Here is an 18,362-nt window from a genome sequence, read left to right as displayed (position 1 = left end):
AGTAAGGATACGCAAGGAAGATTTGTATTCATTTCCTAGGTTCAATCCGGTAGATGCGGAATAGTATTTAAACAGCATGTGGTTCTGAAAACCATGATCAAGACTCGGTTGCATATTGCGCAGCAAGTCGAAACCCATGTGTATGTTTATTTCCTCAAATGTCAGCCTTCGCTCGCGATACTAAGACCTGGGTTCTAGCCCCTTTCACAGGAGAACGACCCAGAATGCTGCTACCGCGACTAGGAAGAAGTGCCTGCGCATTGAGTGACATAAGTCTCGGTGCTTTGTCGTGTTTCTATTCCGCGAGGAAACAGAAAGGCTCACAACAGCCAGGCTGCTTGGAGGTCTTATGATAGAGAACCATATGGGGTATCTGAGGAGACAGCTGATCGACACCTACTGTAGTCGTCACTTTTCCTGATTTCAGTGCAGATCTCATTCTTTTTTGTCCTCGACACGCGGGGAATCTAGTTTTGCATTGACAGCACCCCTGCGTCAGCGCTAGTAATCGGTGCCAGTATATCCGAAAGCTTAATTTCGTGCAAGCGAGCCTGTCGGAAAGACCACTTCAGATAAGCACGGGATCGAGACTAAGGTCATTGCTTGCAACGTGCTGGCGTGCATCCCATAGGTGTATGTCAACTTGGTTATTTTTACTATCCAGCAACGCGAAACCGGTTGAGGAACTAAGGATAGAGCACAATCACGGGTAGTTCGAATCAGGACCTTTCTGCGGTGACTTCAAACAGCAACTTGTGAAAAACTCACCGGACAGTTCGCTAGAATGAGGCGTCGCGCAGGAGCCATGAAACGAACATGGATGAGAAAGAAAGCACAAGAGCCTCAATGCGTGGCGGGAGAAAAATCTTCGGGTCTTGTTTGGTCTGTGACTACGCCTGTCGCCTGGTTTCTCCCACTCATCAAGCATGTGTGTTGCTGAAGTGCATTTGTCCGTGTCATACTGACCGCGCTGACAACTGATCCTGCTGTTTGACCTTAATCTCCCCGATTGCTGTAACACCACGATGGCATTATGAAACGACCAACTTTATTCGACATAACAGGTTCAACCCCCCACCCCCCAATCTTGCCATAACTCAGTTTCATCCGTTTATCCGTAATGAGTTCATAGTCTTGACCACTGGAAAGCAGAAACATGATTGTCATGTAGAGCATGGGACAGACTTCCCTCCGGGAGTTAATGAGGGGGAGACACTTATCAAGGGACTCTCTGGAAATAGGTTGTAATCATGGAGACATGTCTGAGCGATTGTGGCTCAGACATGATGTGTTGACAGGGGACTAACGAGAATGACCACGATGCGCAATATGATTGTAGGACGATAGTGATCGCGAATAGGGCCTCTGCTGTTTGCGCATGTCAACTCGTTTGCACGCCCTCTCCGAGGTAACGTTGGCGACAAAACCGTTGCCATCTACTCCTGGCGTCATGCCATTGTAATGTTGCTGTCCCTCTACGCAGTGCCAGAAAACTGACTCAAAGATTGGTTGCGGATGGTAGAGCGATGCGATACTGTGTCTACTTAGGTGTGGTAGCTGCGCGTTGTTGCGTATTGTAGGTTGCAAGACAAGCCAGAGGGCTGCCACTAGTAAGTAATCAGCTTCAAGCGCGCTCTGATCGGCCAACGTCACCTTTGCCTTTATCGCGACACCCACCGCCGGATGGTGTGCTTGTCTTATCAACACCGCACTGCGTCGAATGCACAAAACACAAATGCGCGTCTCTGATTTTGGCGAGAAGGTGAAGTTTTTTTCGAAATCGCGGTGCGCTCTTAGAGGTGTTTTTCAATGTGCCGGTATCACTTCTGGCAGCTCATTGACGAATACATTAAGGCAAATGTGGCCAATACTTTGGAAGTTGGTGTTTGACTCGGGATGTCAATTCCGTTACACATGAAGATAGCGAGTGCAGAGCTTGATCCGATAGGAAGGGTACCCGATTCCATATACTCGGTTTGGTTCAGGTATCCTTCTGGCTTCATTAGTCGTGGTAGTAGCCTCCCAGCATTCGATTGCATACAGCTGGAGAAGCAAACACGACTCATAGACTTGTATTCAGAGGACGATAAGTTTTTTTCGGCCAGGTCATCGGTCACCTCGTATCATGCCAATTCCTCATCATGATTCAAATGCATGGCAACTCCAAGTAATGCTGTTACTTTGTGGTTTCCGTATCCCTGCTCTTTTCTTCCCCATCATTATCTTCTACTCTGACGTCCCTACTCTTCTGGTCTACAGTGTTATCTTCTCTTTCATTATTCGTACCAACCTGATCGGCTCGTTCCTCGCTTCTCTCATTGGATGTCACCGATGCACTTCTCCTCCTTTCCCGACTCGGTCTCCTCAAACCAGCCACATATTCTGGCCGTTCCGGCAAGTCGTCCCCTGGTGTTCGCACGATGGGAACCCCATGCAAGGCCCCAGGTGCCGTATTCGTGCCAGATAATTCCGCTCTTCCCGGGGATGACATGGGATCTGCTTCAACCGCTTGCCTGGGGGTTTCTAGTTCTTTTATCTCATAGCCATAGAGCTCCGCAGGACTGTTCTCGTTAACAGCATGAAGCTCGTACTTCTTTGGAAGAGATGACCCTTGGCCGGATGGGTCGCTGGTGTCAGGGAGTTCGTGGGGGCTGTGGCGTTTACGGTATCGACGACGGAGAAAGAATGCTACGATGACGATGATGATAAGTCCTGCAACACCACCACCGGCACCGCCTGCAATAGCTCCTTTCATGCTCTTCTTTTTAGGACTGGGCGAACTTGAAGTGTTTCCTGGTGTAGTGTTTCCAGAAGTAGTACCTGAAGATGGCGTGGTTTTACTTGGTGTTGCGAAGACAGTCTTCAGACCTTGTTCTGTCCAGCCCATGGCGGGCTCCTTTTTCGTAGCGTTCCCATTTGCGTTTCCACCAGTCGCAGCCAGCAGTTGGTTGGGCACCTGAAATTCTGGTCGGTCGACTGCGAAGACACTCCCCCATCTCAAAGCTGTCATGTCCCATACTGCAACCCCTTTCGTTTCCCAATCACATGTTATGGTTGGAGTATTGCCGCCCACCGTGATCATCTGACGTTTTCCGGCAACATGGCATTTGTGGCCCCATCGTGGTGACTCACCTAGAGGCCAAACACTTGTCCAGTTGAATGATGGCAGAGTCAAAACTACAACATCGTCATAGGCCTTGTTTGTGATTGGATTTCTCCCACCGTATAGGTAAATATGATGACTCGAGTTATCGGGTGATGAAATAGCCACTGTACAGAAGTCTATGCGTGGTTCTGGTACATCTCCAGTGGTATTTTGCGAATACCAAGTCCCGTTGCTGTCTGGTTTTTGGAGGTAAGAATCGATATCGAACATGTCGACCGTCTCAAAGTCAATCTGCTGGAGTGTAAGTTGAGGATTCATAAGCTGACAGTTTTACTCACCAATAAGCCTGTGCTGACATTGGCAAAAGGGCTGGCAAGATTAGGTTGTACCTGACCACCAAGTGCTACAAGCGCTCCCATACCACCAATCGAAGCAAAGTATTCCATCGTACCTCCCACCCTAGGAGCACCGCCTCTCAATCCGGAAGTCGATATGTTTTTCGCACTCTGCGACTTGAGGTCGAGAACAACCATACCCTCCATAGGCACATAGATGTCTTCGGTTTTCGGGAAACTATCAACTGTCCTTGGTGCGGTACCCCAGTCAATCTGGCCGTTCAGATAGAAGGCCAAACCTTGATCTATCGCCTCAGTCGCTGCGCCATGGTTGGGCGTCCACTCGGTATCTTTTGAGTATTGGTCCCAGGAGTTGCCAGCTCCATACGTATATGACCACAGAGGGTAGAATGCCGATGATTCTGGCCGCGTAAATGCCTCGAAGGACTGATTGCCCATGAAGGTTGTACCGCCGTACACGTACACATTGGGTTGATCAATAGGGCCATGGAACATATGACCACGAATGAGGCTGGGTGGTGGCGTACCGGTAGTCGGATTCTTTACATTCTTAGCTTGAGCATCCATGGTAATGTTCGACTTCCAGTCCCATGTCGAGTTAAGAGGTATGGTGATCATGTAGCTGTTTATGCCTAGAATCGGGTTGGTGACATCCGTGCCATTCCATTTTTGTACTCCACTATCGATGTACAGGATGTCGTTCTTCACGACCGATTGTGCCCCTGTTGGTGGTCCGTATCAGCAGTCATCGCCTGAGTCAATTATCAATCTCCTAGAGGAGTGACGGGTGGATCAAATGATTACGAATAGCACCACTCACACCATCTCGAGCAAAAGTTGTTTAGTGGGTTCAGACGAAAGTTTTGTGCGTGTACGGTAGGCGAGATGTAGACGCTATCCAAGACAAGATACAGGAGACTGGCTTGTGTCAACTGGAATAGTCTTGAGATGAAGAAATCCATGTCATTTGAGCGTGCCACAGACGCTCACCTAGGTCGGTGGTGCTGTAAAATTAGCCTAAGAGGTCGGGCAATACCCAGACCATGTATATGTAGGTCGCTTCGTCAGCGGTCTCCGTGCAGCAATCGGTCTGCCCTAGAGGCGCGCTAAGCCCTTTTGCCGCTGCAGATGCGGCATGTCTCGCCTATGTTGCGGAGGCACGCTAGAGCCCTACATTTGACTTGAGTACATCCCAGGACTGGATTCTCGCAGGCATACTTGCTTGAAGTGTAAGATCTTGTTTAACCATATGTATTCCATTGCCCAAGACTGAATGAAGCATGAGCAGTTCGAATGCACTGTTAGTGACTGGAAATGTCAGCGGCATGGGTATATGCAACATTTCCCACGATACGGTCGAAGGATGGTGTACCCTGACCATGGTGGGTCGCTTGACGGAGTTTTCGAGGCGACCCTCTCTGGTAAACATCGATCTAGAACCCGGGAGAATTGCGTTGATGGGCTGCATATGGGCATCTTGTGAATATCCCTGGAGGTGCATGAGAAAACATGCGAACTCTGACACAATCAGCCCATTCACTAAGAAGACTTTCTGCTTTGGGCTGAGAAAGCCACAGCCTGCCGCGGTGAGAGGAAAGATAAGCAGGATTTTGATTAGTCACATGGCATTTTGATAGCGCCTTATTGGGTGGCTCGGGCCGACGCCTGAACTGGGCTTTTCTCCCTTTCTTTTTTGGCGCAGTGTCACTTTGAAAGCTTGGCCGGAAGGATGGTTGGTCATCCGACACAGAAAGATAAGTCGAGTGCGCTGTCGGTGGCGCTGTTTAACAGGCCAAGTTCTGTCTGCTGGCATTAGGGACAGAGCGAGAATTAAACGCGTTGGACAAAGTGATGCGAAAAATACCGAGGCAGCTTTCGTTGCAGGGTGTAGGGACATTGACGTGGCATTTGGCGGTCTCCTTTCCTGTGGGGCGGTTGCACGGCGACGTTACCCAAACAACAGTTTGGCTTCGGGAGATTACCTGCAGCAGCCTTGGGGTGCGTGCGGGTCCATACCTAGTTCAGATAAAGCGTGGCATTTATCCATGTGCAAGGTAAAAGGATTTTCCAAATATACGAGCTGAAAGACTCGTGGAGGTGCGCTCTGTTGTGGCTAGCTGGACCGTACGTAGCAGTTACAATTCGCATTGATGAGATTGTAGAGTATGCGCACGGCAAAGACAAGCGCTGAATGATGATCCCTACTCGATGCGTCCATGATACATAGTGCAAAGGCGCGACATGTAGCCTGGAGCTTGGACCACAGTATGTGCGGACTGGTCGTCTGGGAAACAGGACTGACTGATCGTGACCGCCCCACGAATGTAGAGTACGATGAAATTTTGGTGTCGTTACAACGATGCAGATTAAAGTCGTGGTGCTAAGAACTTATCCAAAAATAGCATAGACAAAGCACAGCGCTGAGCAATGCGCTAAAGTTAATGATGATGTTGCAACTATGCTGGGTCACGTGCAACCGAGTGCTCAAGGGTAGTATAACTTTGCCGATTGAACAACGCGGCTGCTCACAACACTGACTCGACAAATTGCTTCATAGCTTTATCGGCACTTTTTGAACATCTCTCAGCTCCGGTATCTGGCCTTCCCCCTATAAAGTAGGCTCTGCAAGAATGCCATCTTCTCCATCCTTTTCCCCTCGATCCGGTGTACCTACCTATCTATTGACCTTGCCATCTACGCCTGTGAGACGGCTTCTGGGACTTTGCGTAATGTTGTTGATTATAAAAGAGTCGTGAATTGCGCGATTGAAGACAGCGCGAAATGAACATCAGCGACCCCCGAAGGACATGTATTTCTTTGCTATTCTGTGGTTGTCAAGCGGTGAGATAGCGGAATGATTTGACTGACTGATGATGCGGAAAGGTTTTGGGTACTGTCTCATAACCATTCAAAGAAATCAACTCTATCCGTGATAAACGGACAGCAGAAGCCCTGCGAAGCTAATTGAGCGTGGATTTCGAAGTTGACCCTCCGCCCAAGACAGCGTCAATGCCAACATGGTCGCGGCGATCGCACGGGCGTCATATTCATATCATACGGATACGACAGATTTTCTGAAAACAGAGGGCTACCCAGTTGTTCGATTGTCAGATGGCCCGGTTATATCGAGGATCCTGTTGTCGGTATTGTATACGTATCGTCAACGCAACGCAACGATCACGTAGGTCAACCATGTGAACCACAATCTTTCGGATCTGTCTTTTACGATATTACTGGGTCTTTATTAGTAGATATTGCCTATTGCTTGGATAATATTCGAAATCGAAAACGATTAGGATCATTATCTGCTGGTTGGATAAAGATGCCCCTCGGAGACTGTGGAGCCTTGTGTTGTGATTGGCCTGACGTAACATCGCCATCATACACAACGCATATCAACCACAATCCCATCAACACGACACCTCGGCATTCCAATGCCACGGCAGAATGGCTCGTCACCTTCTTGTTATGGTATCACTGGCCTGCAGCTCGCATGCGTCAAACATCCCATTCCAGCACAATGTCATTATTCACAGCATCGTCATCTTGACACGCTCATTTCGCACCCCGCCCCTACTTCCTTAAGTTCGACCTCTCTCTTCCACGGTCAACTATGGAGATTCCAGCATCTTTGATGTCCAAGCTGCCCACCATGACCAGCACCAACGCCAACTCGAACCAGACTGACCCTCTCAAGCACCCTCTTGAAGCCACCGCAATGGCCATCAAGGGAGCTGCTTCTGGCGAAAGTCGCGCCCCCAGGGCTTTCCATATGCAGAGCTCAAATGAGGGCCCAGCAGACATCATCGCCAAGGTTGCTGGGGTTACCCAGGGTGGAAAGCGTGAAGACGACGGCCCATATTTCACCAACAACGAAGGCATTCCATGGCCAGACGCAGAACATAGCAAGACCATCGGCGGGATCCCCGTCGCTAGCGATGTGTTCCTCTTCCAGAAGCAGCAGACATTCAATCGCTCAAAGAACCTTGAGCGCATGGTGCACCCCTGCGGTTCAGGTGCTTTTGGCTATTTCGAGACCACCAAAGATGTCACCCACCTTACCAAGGCCGATTTCCTGAAGACTGTGGGTGAGAAGACGCCCGTATTCATACGATTCAGTACCGTTACTCCTGGGCGCGAGTATCCCGACGAAGCTCGTAATCCTCGTGGGTTTGCCATCAAGTTCTACACTGGGGAGGGTAACTACGACATCGTTGGTTTGAACTTCCCTGTTTTCTTCTGCCGTGATCCTATCCAGGGTCCAGATGTCATCCGCTCGCAATGGCGTAACCCCAAGAACTTCCTTTTCGATTACGATGCCATTTTCGACTTGTTTGCCAACACCCCCGAGGGTAACCACGCTGGCCTCATGTTCTTCAGTGACCATGGCACGCCCCAGGGTTGGCGTTTCAACCATGGATATGGATGCCACACGTTCAAGTGGGTGAACAAGGACGGTCAATTCGTGTACATTAAGTACCACTTTATTGCTGAGCACGGTCAAAAGCAATTCACACAGGAACAAGCGACACAAATGTGTGGCGAGGACCCTGATTATTCCAAGCGTGATCTATATGAGACTATTGAGAATGGCGAGGAGGTAGTCTGGAAAGCACACGTGCAGGTCATGAGTCCAGAGGATGCTGATCCCGATAAGCTTGGCTTCGATCCCTTTGACGTCACCAAGGTCTGGCCGCGTAAGCAATTTCCCATGCAAGAGTTTGGACGCTTGGTTCTTAACAAGAACCCCGAGAATTTCCATCGTGACGTCGAGCAGGCGGCCTTCTCCCCCGGTAGCATGGTGCCCGGTGTTGAAGACTCGCCCGATCCGCTTCTCCAGTTCCGCATGTTCTTCTACCGCGATGCGCAGTACCACCGTATTGGTGTGAACTTGCACCAGATTCCCGTCAACTGCCCATTCATGGCCAAGTCTTTCGCATCCCTCAATTTTGACGGCCAGATGCGCGTCGATGCCAATCATGCTGGAAACAAGCAGTATGCCCCAAACAGCTTTGCGCACAAGTTCCGGCCCGACGTGGCTGAAGCACCATACCAGGTCAACGACAACATCATGAGCCGAAAGAGTCATTATTGGCATGAGGGTAAGAAGAACGAGTACGACCAGGCTAAGGAGCTCTGGTCACGCGTGATGAGCCAACAGGAGAAGCAAAACACCATCAAGAATACTGCAAACATGCTTAAGTTTGTCCGATACCCCGAAATTCAGGTAGATTCCCGCTCACCAATTCCGCATGTCGCGTTTTCGCTAACAACCCTCCAGAAGAAGTACCTGGCGCAGCAATACAATATCGGCACCGACTTGTCCAGAGGCATCTACGACCTCCTCCCCAAGCCGGCGTTCGATTTCAGCGAGGTTGAGGAGCTGTCTCAGACTGCCCATGAGTGGTATAAAGAGAAGAAGTTTAGGCCTACCGCTGGCGAGAGGCTTACTGGCTTTTCTCCATCGATGCCTGTTTACAATTACTGAGCTTATTATAATGATTGATAATGAAAGGTTATGAGTCTGGCCATGTACCTCTCGTTCGCATCTAGCGATACCGTTGGAATCTTTTTACGATTTGTTCGAAACGCCATTTTCTAAACCAATCTGCAATGTAAATTCTACCTTATGTTAGATACTGTCGGGGTTTCTGAGGCTGGGCCATTTGATGCTCAACCACATCATGTTATGCCGTCCCCATGCTTGGTTCTATATACAAGCGGTTGGTCCCAGACACGATTGCCACAACAGCGATCGATACCCCCTGCGCGAAAGGCTGTCAAAGGGTAGTAAGAACCTCAGCATATGTGACGTATCGCTTATACTGTTCATTGATCATCTGTCATCGTGGATAAAACTCTAGTCCAGATCCTCCCCTATCATTTACAGTCCGGACCTGCTTCATGCTATCGGCGCATAGAAGCTAAATTTACCCTTAGGGTCATACTTTCTTTTGAGCGCCTTCAGCTTCTCCTGCCTCCACTCCTCGTGACCATACCAGCTTGGTGATCCCTCGTTTCCATACGCATAATTGACATACGTATGAAGTTCGTTCTTGCCAGTACCCTCCCAGATAATGTTTCGGAGTTGAGTACCAAGTTGCTTAACAGCATCGTCTTGGGCCTGGCCGGTAGAGTTGTAAATGATAAGGGGAGCAGAGAGCAGGTAGTCATTTCGGAACCCGAAAGCACTAGCGCCATTTTCGCGATTACGGACACCGTCGCTAGGATAGTCTTCGAACATAAATATCGAGTTGTAGTATGGGTTATCCGCACCAGAAATGGCTGACGCGTAAAGGTCATATGCCTTGCGTTGGGCGGTGATATTGTAGGTGGAGGTGTAGATAGGAAATCTCGGGTTGCTGAAACCAAAGTCTTGACAAGGAGGCGAATCAAGGGCAATGCCGGTCCATTTGGCGAGGTCAAGGTAAGTGCCGGACTGGGGAGTGATGGTGAGAGGACCGATATCGTGAAAGGGAGCAGTGTACTTGGAATCCACGGAAGTAACACCTTCTTGGATGATGTACATGATTATGACTGGCTGTATTGATATCAGCATTTACGCAAATATGCTGGGTTCGTCATTAGTTCATTTTACCTTTTCCGAATCCAGTGTAGCGTCGTTCTGCCAGTACGACCAATTCTGGATTTCGACTGATTGATTCCCACCCCTCAGTATGTATTCATTGGCAGCTTGGTAGACCTCTTCAACCTTGTCTCCACTGAAAACGATTGTCTCAATCGCCCAGTTCGAGTGCTCGATGTCGTAAATCTTAGTAGTAACGGATGTGACGATTCCGAAGTTGTGGCCCGCCCCTTGCATACCCCACCACAGATCCGATCGGCTGTCAATACTTTTGAAGTCGCCATTGGCGAGGACAATGTTCATAGACTCAAATTGGTCGGTAATAAGCCCGTGATGACCCTGCAACCAGCCATGCCCCCCACCCAACGCAGGCCCCAAAAAGCTAACGCATTCACAGCATCCGGTGACTGGTTTGACTTAGGTATGATGACTTTCAACATCTTAGATGGGTGGATCCTACCAGTTTGCTTTCCAGCTGCCCAAAGCATATCAATCAATTTTTTAGAGTTGATACCGCCACCAACAGTCACCGATTTACCATCTTTGCTAATAGCAAGGGAATCCAGCTGTGGCATGTATATTTCGATCCCATAATCCATCTTGCCTAAAGTAGTAAGTGTGCCATGATGCCCGTTGTATGTAAGAAATGGAACGTCATGCTCATTTGCGAATTTGACCTAGAGCGTATGTTCCTCGATTAGTCGCTGAACTCGGCACCAGTCGCTGGGTAACCCACAATGTGCTGAACATCGTTTTCCGTACCAGGAGCAATCACAATGCTGGGAGTCGGAGCTTCGAGGTTGGACCAACGCGTTGTGTAGGTGATGAATTCGTCGGTGCCGGGAAGGTATATTTTGGCGCTTGGTGAGAGTTTCGGAACCAGGGCCTCCACATCGATACCTGAGGCAGGGGTCCTGGACATAATATCGAATGAAGTCGTCGGGACACACGACACAAGGGGATATAATGAGTTGGCGATCACAGCAAACGGCGCGAAAATGCGTGAAAACATGATTGAATGGGAGCGCCTAAATGGAAGATTGCGATTGGAAAGGTAGCCTTCGCATTCTCATATATGGAGAAGAAGTTATGAGAAGGCATAATGCCCCAGTCCGCAAGGGGAAGATGGTCCAGCAACCTTGCATAAGGATCGTTGTCGACCGGTGCGAGAACGGGGCGAACTGCGCGGGGTAACAACACAATAGCAGTGTAAGTGCACAGCATCCATTGTGATTCGAGAATATGAATCTTGAGTCATGTGCATGCATGTTTCGAGCTTGGTTTTTTGCGGCATTGTAATGTGATCAACTTGAGGTAGTGCGCGGGAAGACGGGTCAGTACCCATTGGCTTGTGGTTCGGGCGATATCCCTCGCGCAGCCCACTTTGGAGCCGCCAGGCATGCGCTAATGCGCTCGGGTGGCCTTTCGTACATCTCAACTCAAATCCTACATCCTTCGTGTTTTCTTCAAAAACTATCCATCGACCGTGCAGCCGGGTAATATGCAAATATCTGACTTAAGGTATGGGTGATGCTTCAAGGATTTGGCCATTAACTTTCACGTACAACTCATCCTTTTGGAGGATACCTGCCCTTGCCTTGACCCAACTAGCGGATGCTGTCACAGGTGTTCAATGGCGCCAATTTAGACACAGAAATTCGAAAACTGGAAGATTTTCTCTCGATATTATATATGTACACCATTACCCACGTTTCTAAAGATGCGAGATGTTTGGTTGAAGGTCAGGTGAGGCCCTCTCAAGGGCAATGGTAATCTTACTAGGATGCAGGCATTGTCAACTTGACGAAAGGCGCAAGGCATTAATCACCTCGAGTCTAGTGCCCTTGCATACTACTGCCATTTAATTTCCCCTGTTTTATGCACACTGCATGCATAGAGTTCTTTCTCAATTCGAGTGGAATAATCTCCAGGCTGATTATGTCTTCTTGATAAGTTGAAGCTCAGCCTCATAAGTGTGCTTGATACTCACCGCTTGTAACGAGACGATCTCCACATGCTGGAGGTCAGGTGAATTTTCCATAGCAACCATGTAACATTGAAGAGGACCTATAAAATCTCGGTCGCATGCTTAGGTGCGTGAAGTTATAGCTAATAACAAGAACACTCTAAGCTGTTTATAGGTATGAGGCCTATGTAGGCGCTAACAACTTTTCTGATATACAAAACCGGCGAAGCACAGCATGGAGAATAAATCAAGTCGACAAATTACACCGCTCAATCACGAGCTAGACGAGGGTAATCGATGGGGCGTCCAAATTACCCGCGTCAATTTCACCCAAGACCTATCAGTGAAAGCTGGGGAAGTATCCAAATTTACCCACTCTTCCGTAAAATTTCTTAGCTAGATATACCTGCATGCTCTTGGAGCCTATAATAATCTATATTAGCAAGGAAAATTAACGTTCTCTTGCAGCGCTGGTGCAGGAAGTATTTTTTTGCTTGAGCGACGAGAGCTATCTGCTCCATAAACATGAATTCCAACAAGGAACTAACAAAGAACAACACAATAGGACCAAGTATGCAGTTACACTGATGGATATAACGGTCTCAAGTCCACTCTCGTCGATCATAATCAACTTCTATCCGATCTAAGATTAAAGAAAATCGAGCACTTGTCTTCGAAGGTGCGAGTATCGGACCGTGTCAAAGATGTCAGCTGCTGGCCACGGTACCCGAAGCCTTGCAAAAATTACCATAACTAACATGAATCTTGTAAAGAAGTCATTTACTAAGCTAAGGGCCAATGTGCTCTGGAGGAAGTGCCAAAGGCAAACACATAATCTAGGTCTCACGAGAGCAACGCATTCCTGTGGTGGAGGTGCACTGTTCGAGGCTATTCTCGTAGATACATGCTAAGAGATTACGGTAATATTGCATTGGGCTTTGAGAGGAGCCACTTGGGGACAGAGACGGTGGTTGGAGTCTGCCTAGCTCAATCTAGTATCAGACTGTCTTGTAGCTAATATTGATTTACGATATTCTTCGAACCAAGTTTAGAATCTCTGCTATGGGTATTAATCACCATATACATTATATACGTATAAGTTGTTGAAGGCTGGCCTTAGAGACGGCGTACAAACAAACTAGGTCATTAAGACAGCTATCATTGCGCCTACCCAGCAGATTGACGTCGGCATTAATTTCTCGCCCATTTGATAACTTTGTAGACCGTACAGAAGATTGGCAAGCCAATTAAGGCGATGACGAGACTTTAGTGGCTGCGTGCTATGATGAGTACAGCTTAGGAATGTTCGTGGAATCATTCGACTCTTATATACCGCTTCTTAGAGCTACTGGAAATACTAAAAGCTTTATTATTGGTATTTCCACTACATTGATATGCTCTCTCACAACCTTGGCTTAGGTCCATGGATGCACACAGACTGGAGTGTAATGAATTTATTGATTTGCTTAGTCCACCCAACTTGAAAACGCAGATGTTGAAGAACGTATCAATCAATTTGAATTTAAAGTCTGGGATTGATTAAATTATTGTTCCTAAGTTTTGATATATAGCCCTATTGCTCTATCCAGGTCTTTGAAAAGATGTTAGTTTGGTATCGCACAGAACCACTGAGGAAAGAGCAGGCACAATGTCATTATCCCGTCTATATGGCGACAATTATTGGAATCAAGTTCAACATTTCCACCACTCTTTCTTCACCCGTTGAGCATCGGATTGACCTCAGCCAGCCCACATCGTAGAGGACCGCGATACAGCTTACAACACTACAACACGTGTTATCAAATGTACACGTGACCTAGTACTGCTGAGGTATAGCGCCCTGGTGGGTTTCCTCTGCTTAGTTTAGCTACTACTCACAACTTGCTTCTCTAGATCATCACTGCACTACTACTGTTTTGGCCACCTGTATTTTCTGCTGTGGACCTGTTCGGTTTCGTCTTCATTTTGTGTCTGCTAAGTTCAATCTGGGCTTCGTCTGGAAAATGAAGCTGGAAACGGTGTAATGTTTAGAACAACAGACGTGTGAACGCTACAAAATGGAGCCCCAGTCGAACAGCCATTTCCGTTTTCTACCTCAATCTGGATAGAGGCCAGCCAACAGCACTGTAGAAGCTCTTAGCCCTAAAGGGCAAGAAAACGGAGACAGAAGATGGAGGAGCTGAGCAGGCTCTACCTACTCAAGTACATCTCAGATGTATATAGATATCATGACATCTGCCGAGGGTTTAGCAGTTGATTAACGCTGGGACCACCGGAGGTGTGTGCTATCGGTCTCGAGTTTCAGGGGAACGGGCCGAATACAATAGCCGGTTCCGTAGTGACATTCATTAGATTGTTGATGAAACTACCAACCACTGCCCAAAGAAGGTGCTAATTATGCCATAGGTTTATTACATCTGTTTGTCGTAGAGCGGAAAGAAAGGTAGATCGCACCTTAACCTGCCTGAATCTGGTATCAAGAACAATAATGACTTCACAGTCGAGGTAATGATTCCAACGAAAGAGCTGTAATAAAACCTCGGAGCCTCTGCTCGGAGATCTCCGTACTGTACTCAAGCACTTCCTTGGTCGCGGACAGAATCTTCGTACGTGGAGAAGCCCGTAAAGATGACGAGGCGCTTCTTCGGATAACCCTATGCCTAGTCTGTGCTGGGGGATTTACTTATTGGCTGTTCTCAACAGATTTAATTGACGCTATACTATATATAGCCTAAGTCTTACCGCCTACCTGGTGTCATACCCACTTTCAGTCCTCAATATAATGCGCTCCATTTCGCTCCCCAGCACATAGATACAAGACTCAATAGTTTCTGCAGGAAAGACGACCGGAGGGAGTTTCACCACACGTGCATATTATGATGCGTCTACGTGATTAGTAGTTTGATGAACCAAATATCCCTTTTCACACTATGAGGAAGGTTTTAATAGCGAACGTTTCTCGCAAGACAAAGATGCAGGAAAGATGTTTCAAACAACCCTAGTTATTGGCATTTCCCAGTTTAGAGTATTACAGCAAAACCTCCCGTCCATAGATATAGCCATTCTTACCTTATCAGAGTTTTAGCACATATTATCCGAGTATGTCACGGTTCGGCAAAAACGAAGGCCTGTGTGAAATACGCCAGGGATATATGATATGGTTCGTTAAAGGCAACAGCCGTTTTCAGAGCATGTGATTTCGTTCAAGACAACATTTGTGTGATGATCATGCAGAATATACACGCGATTGGGTGCCCTTCACGTTCAAAGGGTTGAATGAACTTTGAGCTGAACTAAGCCTACGACACGCTTCAAAGGCTTCTTGTGCAGTATATGTAGGTAGAACAGCCGCTGATATTATGTGGATGGTATGCACATACAGTGGAATATTGCGATCACGGCACTCTGGGTTAGTGCTTACACAGTACGAGCAGTAGGTGCGGGATCGCTTTGCCAAGCGGCTCTTTAATTTAACAAAGCTAGCCCTTTTGGCGTCGCGTTGAAGTTGCTGTTTGCCATGGGGGTTCAAAGGCCCGACAAGACGTGCGTTATGTTGGCGTGCATGCTGACAAGATTACCCGTTCAATCACGACGGGACTCTGTGTTGCTGAAAGTTGAGAAAATCGCGTGGAAGGTCATTCGAGGTAAAGCATTGGGGCTTGGCAAGGGCGAATCTCCTCTGGAGTACATAGTAACTATACTCGTCATCATACAGGTCACCCAGTCTCTACCTTTGGACACTCCCTTGTACTACACACGCGCTGCGTGCATTGAATCCCTCTTATCTTATTACTCGTTCTTTTCCTTACAGATTGTTACCATGTTCTGGGTACCATACTTCTTATCTGTTTTAGTTGGCGCTGTAGCTGGATCAGAGTCGGCACAGATAGTTCCAAGAGCTTTCATTGTTGAATACGAGGATGTTTCGGTAGTGATAGCCACCGAAAATCACCAGTACCGTTTGCTAAATATATGCAGCAAGCCATATCCGCCTTGGACAATGTTGGAGCAACCAAGACTCTAGATTTGAATTACGAATTGTTTCAGGGCGCTACTATCCAGTTCAACGATGAGAAGCCATTAGATGAGCGCGTCGCTGAATTACTAGTGCTGCCAGCCATTAGAAACGTCTGGCCAAAGAAACTCATTCCTGCACCTGATGCTCAAATTCATGCTGTTGCATCACGCAGATCAGAAGAATCAGTGTCGGGGCAGGTAGTCAGACGAGCCAACAGCAATGACATGCTCTCGACTCATGTCCAGACTCAAGTCGACAAATTACGAGCAAAGGGTATAACTGGTGAAGGTGTGAAAATTGCAGTCATTGATAGTGGCGTATGTATCATCGAGCTTTTTTCATTAATATACAACGATATTAATCTAAAGCTAGATTGATTACACACACGAAGCTTTAGGCAAGTGCTTGGGACCCAATTGTTTAGTCGTTGGTGGTTATGATTTCGTTGGGGACAATTTCAATGGATCTAATACCCCCGTTCCTGATAACGACCCTCGAGATACATGTTGGGTATGTCCTCGATCTTAGAACTTTTACGCGAGATAGGATTTCTGACAGGAACTAGGGACATGGTACTCATGTTGCCGGTATCATTGCTGCTCAGCCGAATAAACTCGGCTTTACCGGGGCTGCTCCTGTATGTATTCTTAGAAAGGCTATCATCGACCTTTTCTAATATGTTATAGAATGTTAAGCTGGCAGCCTACCGGGTATTCAATTGCCAGACTTCTACCACAGACGACGTCATCATAGCTGCATTATTGCGTGCCCAACAGGATGGGGCTAATATCATCACTCTTCTCTTGGAGCTATAAGTGGATGGAGTGCTGGAACAATCAATATTGTTGCTGCCCGGATAGTAGCTAAAGGTGTAATTATTACTGCTTCCGCTGGGAACACAGGTACGAGCGGACTATTTATGGCGCAAAGCCCAGCAGGGGGCAGGGGTGTTGCCGCAATCACTTCTTTCGACAACACTGTAACGCCCGTGTTGTTGGTTAGAGCCTCCTATGCAGTTTCAGACAACGCGGAACAAAACTTCGACTATGCGATCGGCAGGCCACGCAACTGGAAGGGCATCAAGTTGCCACTCTGGACTCCATCATTTAATACTAATGAGACCGACCAAGCATGCAATCCTCTCCCTGATACAACACCCGACCTATCGGAAAAGGTTGTTCTTATCCGTCGTGGCACTTGCTTTTTTGATGATAAGATAACCAACGCGGCGGCACGAGGGGCCAAGTATTTCATGTTTTACAACAATGTTCCCGGATATCGGTCCCTCGAGTGGGACACGGTGAACGCAACAGCTATCGGTATGGTTTCTGATAATATGCATTGCTCTACCACAGTACCCTTCTTCAATAAACTAGTCTTTCCCTTACATATCTGCTCTGTTCTCTCCTAGTAGCCGTACTATCGTCGTGCTCTCTCACACAACTGCCAAGTGCAGCCAAGTCTCTCTATTATTATTCTTAACTAATTTACAGCGATATTTGAGATTCAAAACATGTAGAAACAGGCTCCGCAGTAGGGTTTTGTGCCGCATTTGATTGTTCTACAGTGGGGTGACAAAAAAAAGTCCAAATCCAAAAAGTTGTCGTTTTTAAACGGTTATTATTTAATAACTAGAAAAGCTATCCTAAAACGAGTTAATGCATTTTTAAGCCAAGATATCCTAGTTTAGTATAGGGTAGCCACGTGACTGTAAGTTGTTAGAGATATAAGCTAATCAGCTAATTGTTACAAGTAACAAGAAGGATTCTCTCCTTGACAAATGACGAGATGGCTGAAGGCCTATGGACGTCCACGTCAGAAGGTAATGATCATCGCGGGGCTAGGTCACGTGATGTGCCATCCCGCCAAGGGCAACCATCCGAGGGATGGCAGGACGCCTTGGGATGGCAGCCATCCCCAACATCACAACCATCCCAGGGATGGCAGGGAAGTAAGGGATGGCAGGACCAAAGGCAACGGATATAAGAATGGGTTGGATTTCATTATTACATTCGTTGTGGTCAACTCAAATTGTACTTTCTTACTAGTATCTTTACTTAACAAGATTGTCACAAGTTAGTCTATCAAATAGATTAGTCTTGTCAAACCCTCCTTAAGCACGCCAACTCCACTGCATCGCCAGACAAGCCTCACGGAACACTAACGTAATACTCACCTGCCTTAGTGCGGACCAGGATAGAGAAGTATAGACCCTTACCCCGTGTAACACTTTGACCACCCACGGATCCAGTAGAAGGAGGATTAACCAACAGCGTCCGAATAAGATTGAACCATGTCAGGAAATTCAAGCGAATACGTTAACATCCAGG

The 18,362-nt window shown here is 47.5% G+C and overlaps 5 protein-coding genes across 5 annotated transcripts; 2 read left to right on the top strand and 3 right to left on the bottom strand.

Moving 5' to 3' along the window:
* Positions 1-2,160: 2,160 nt before the first annotated feature.
* Positions 2,161-4,188, bottom strand: COCSADRAFT_333952 (uncharacterized protein). The gene is made up of 2 exons (XM_007702938.1): positions 3,445-4,188; positions 2,161-3,397 (listed from the first exon to the last, which is right to left on the bottom strand). Exons 1-2 carry the CDS (start codon positions 4,078-4,080, stop codon positions 2,177-2,179), a joined length of 1,857 nt encoding a protein of 618 aa, XP_007701128.1. The 5' UTR covers positions 4,081-4,188; the 3' UTR covers positions 2,161-2,176.
* A 2,926-nt stretch (positions 4,189-7,114) lies between these two features.
* On the top strand, positions 7,115-8,950 carry COCSADRAFT_92915 (uncharacterized protein; the record flags this gene model as incomplete). Its single annotated transcript, XM_007702937.1, has 2 exons — positions 7,115-8,689; positions 8,744-8,950. 2 exons carry the CDS (start codon positions 7,115-7,117, stop codon positions 8,948-8,950), a joined length of 1,782 nt encoding a protein of 593 aa, XP_007701127.1.
* Positions 8,951-9,345: 395 nt separating this feature from the next.
* Positions 9,346-11,122, bottom strand: COCSADRAFT_358711 (uncharacterized protein). Its single transcript, XM_007702936.1, has 4 exons — positions 10,785-11,122; positions 10,509-10,725; positions 10,061-10,455; positions 9,346-10,003 (listed from the first exon to the last, which is right to left on the bottom strand). The coding sequence occupies exons 1-4, from the start codon at positions 11,058-11,060 to the stop codon at positions 9,365-9,367; spliced, it is 1,527 nt and encodes a 508-aa protein (XP_007701126.1). The 5' UTR covers positions 11,061-11,122; the 3' UTR covers positions 9,346-9,364.
* A 5,131-nt stretch (positions 11,123-16,253) lies between these two features.
* On the top strand, positions 16,254-16,796 carry COCSADRAFT_51442 (uncharacterized protein; the record flags this gene model as incomplete). The annotated part of the gene is made up of 4 exons (XM_007702919.1): positions 16,254-16,349; positions 16,405-16,542; positions 16,598-16,669; positions 16,719-16,796. Coding segments are annotated over 4 exons (384 nt in total), but the record flags the coding sequence as incomplete, so codon positions are not given.
* Positions 16,797-17,857: 1,061 nt separating this feature from the next.
* Positions 17,858-18,247, bottom strand: COCSADRAFT_358707 (uncharacterized protein; the record flags this gene model as incomplete). Its single annotated transcript, XM_007702935.1, has 2 exons — positions 17,858-18,057; positions 18,187-18,247. Coding segments are annotated over 2 exons (246 nt in total), but the record flags the coding sequence as incomplete, so codon positions are not given.
* Between the last annotated feature and the right edge of the window lie 115 nt (positions 18,248-18,362).

The sequence above is a fragment of the Bipolaris sorokiniana genome, assembly GCF_000338995.1.
Source record: "Bipolaris sorokiniana ND90Pr unplaced genomic scaffold COCSAscaffold_9, whole genome shotgun sequence".
NCBI lineage: Eukaryota > Fungi > Ascomycota > Dothideomycetes > Pleosporales > Pleosporaceae > Bipolaris > Bipolaris sorokiniana.
This window is presented reverse-complemented; position numbering and strand designations above follow the sequence as displayed.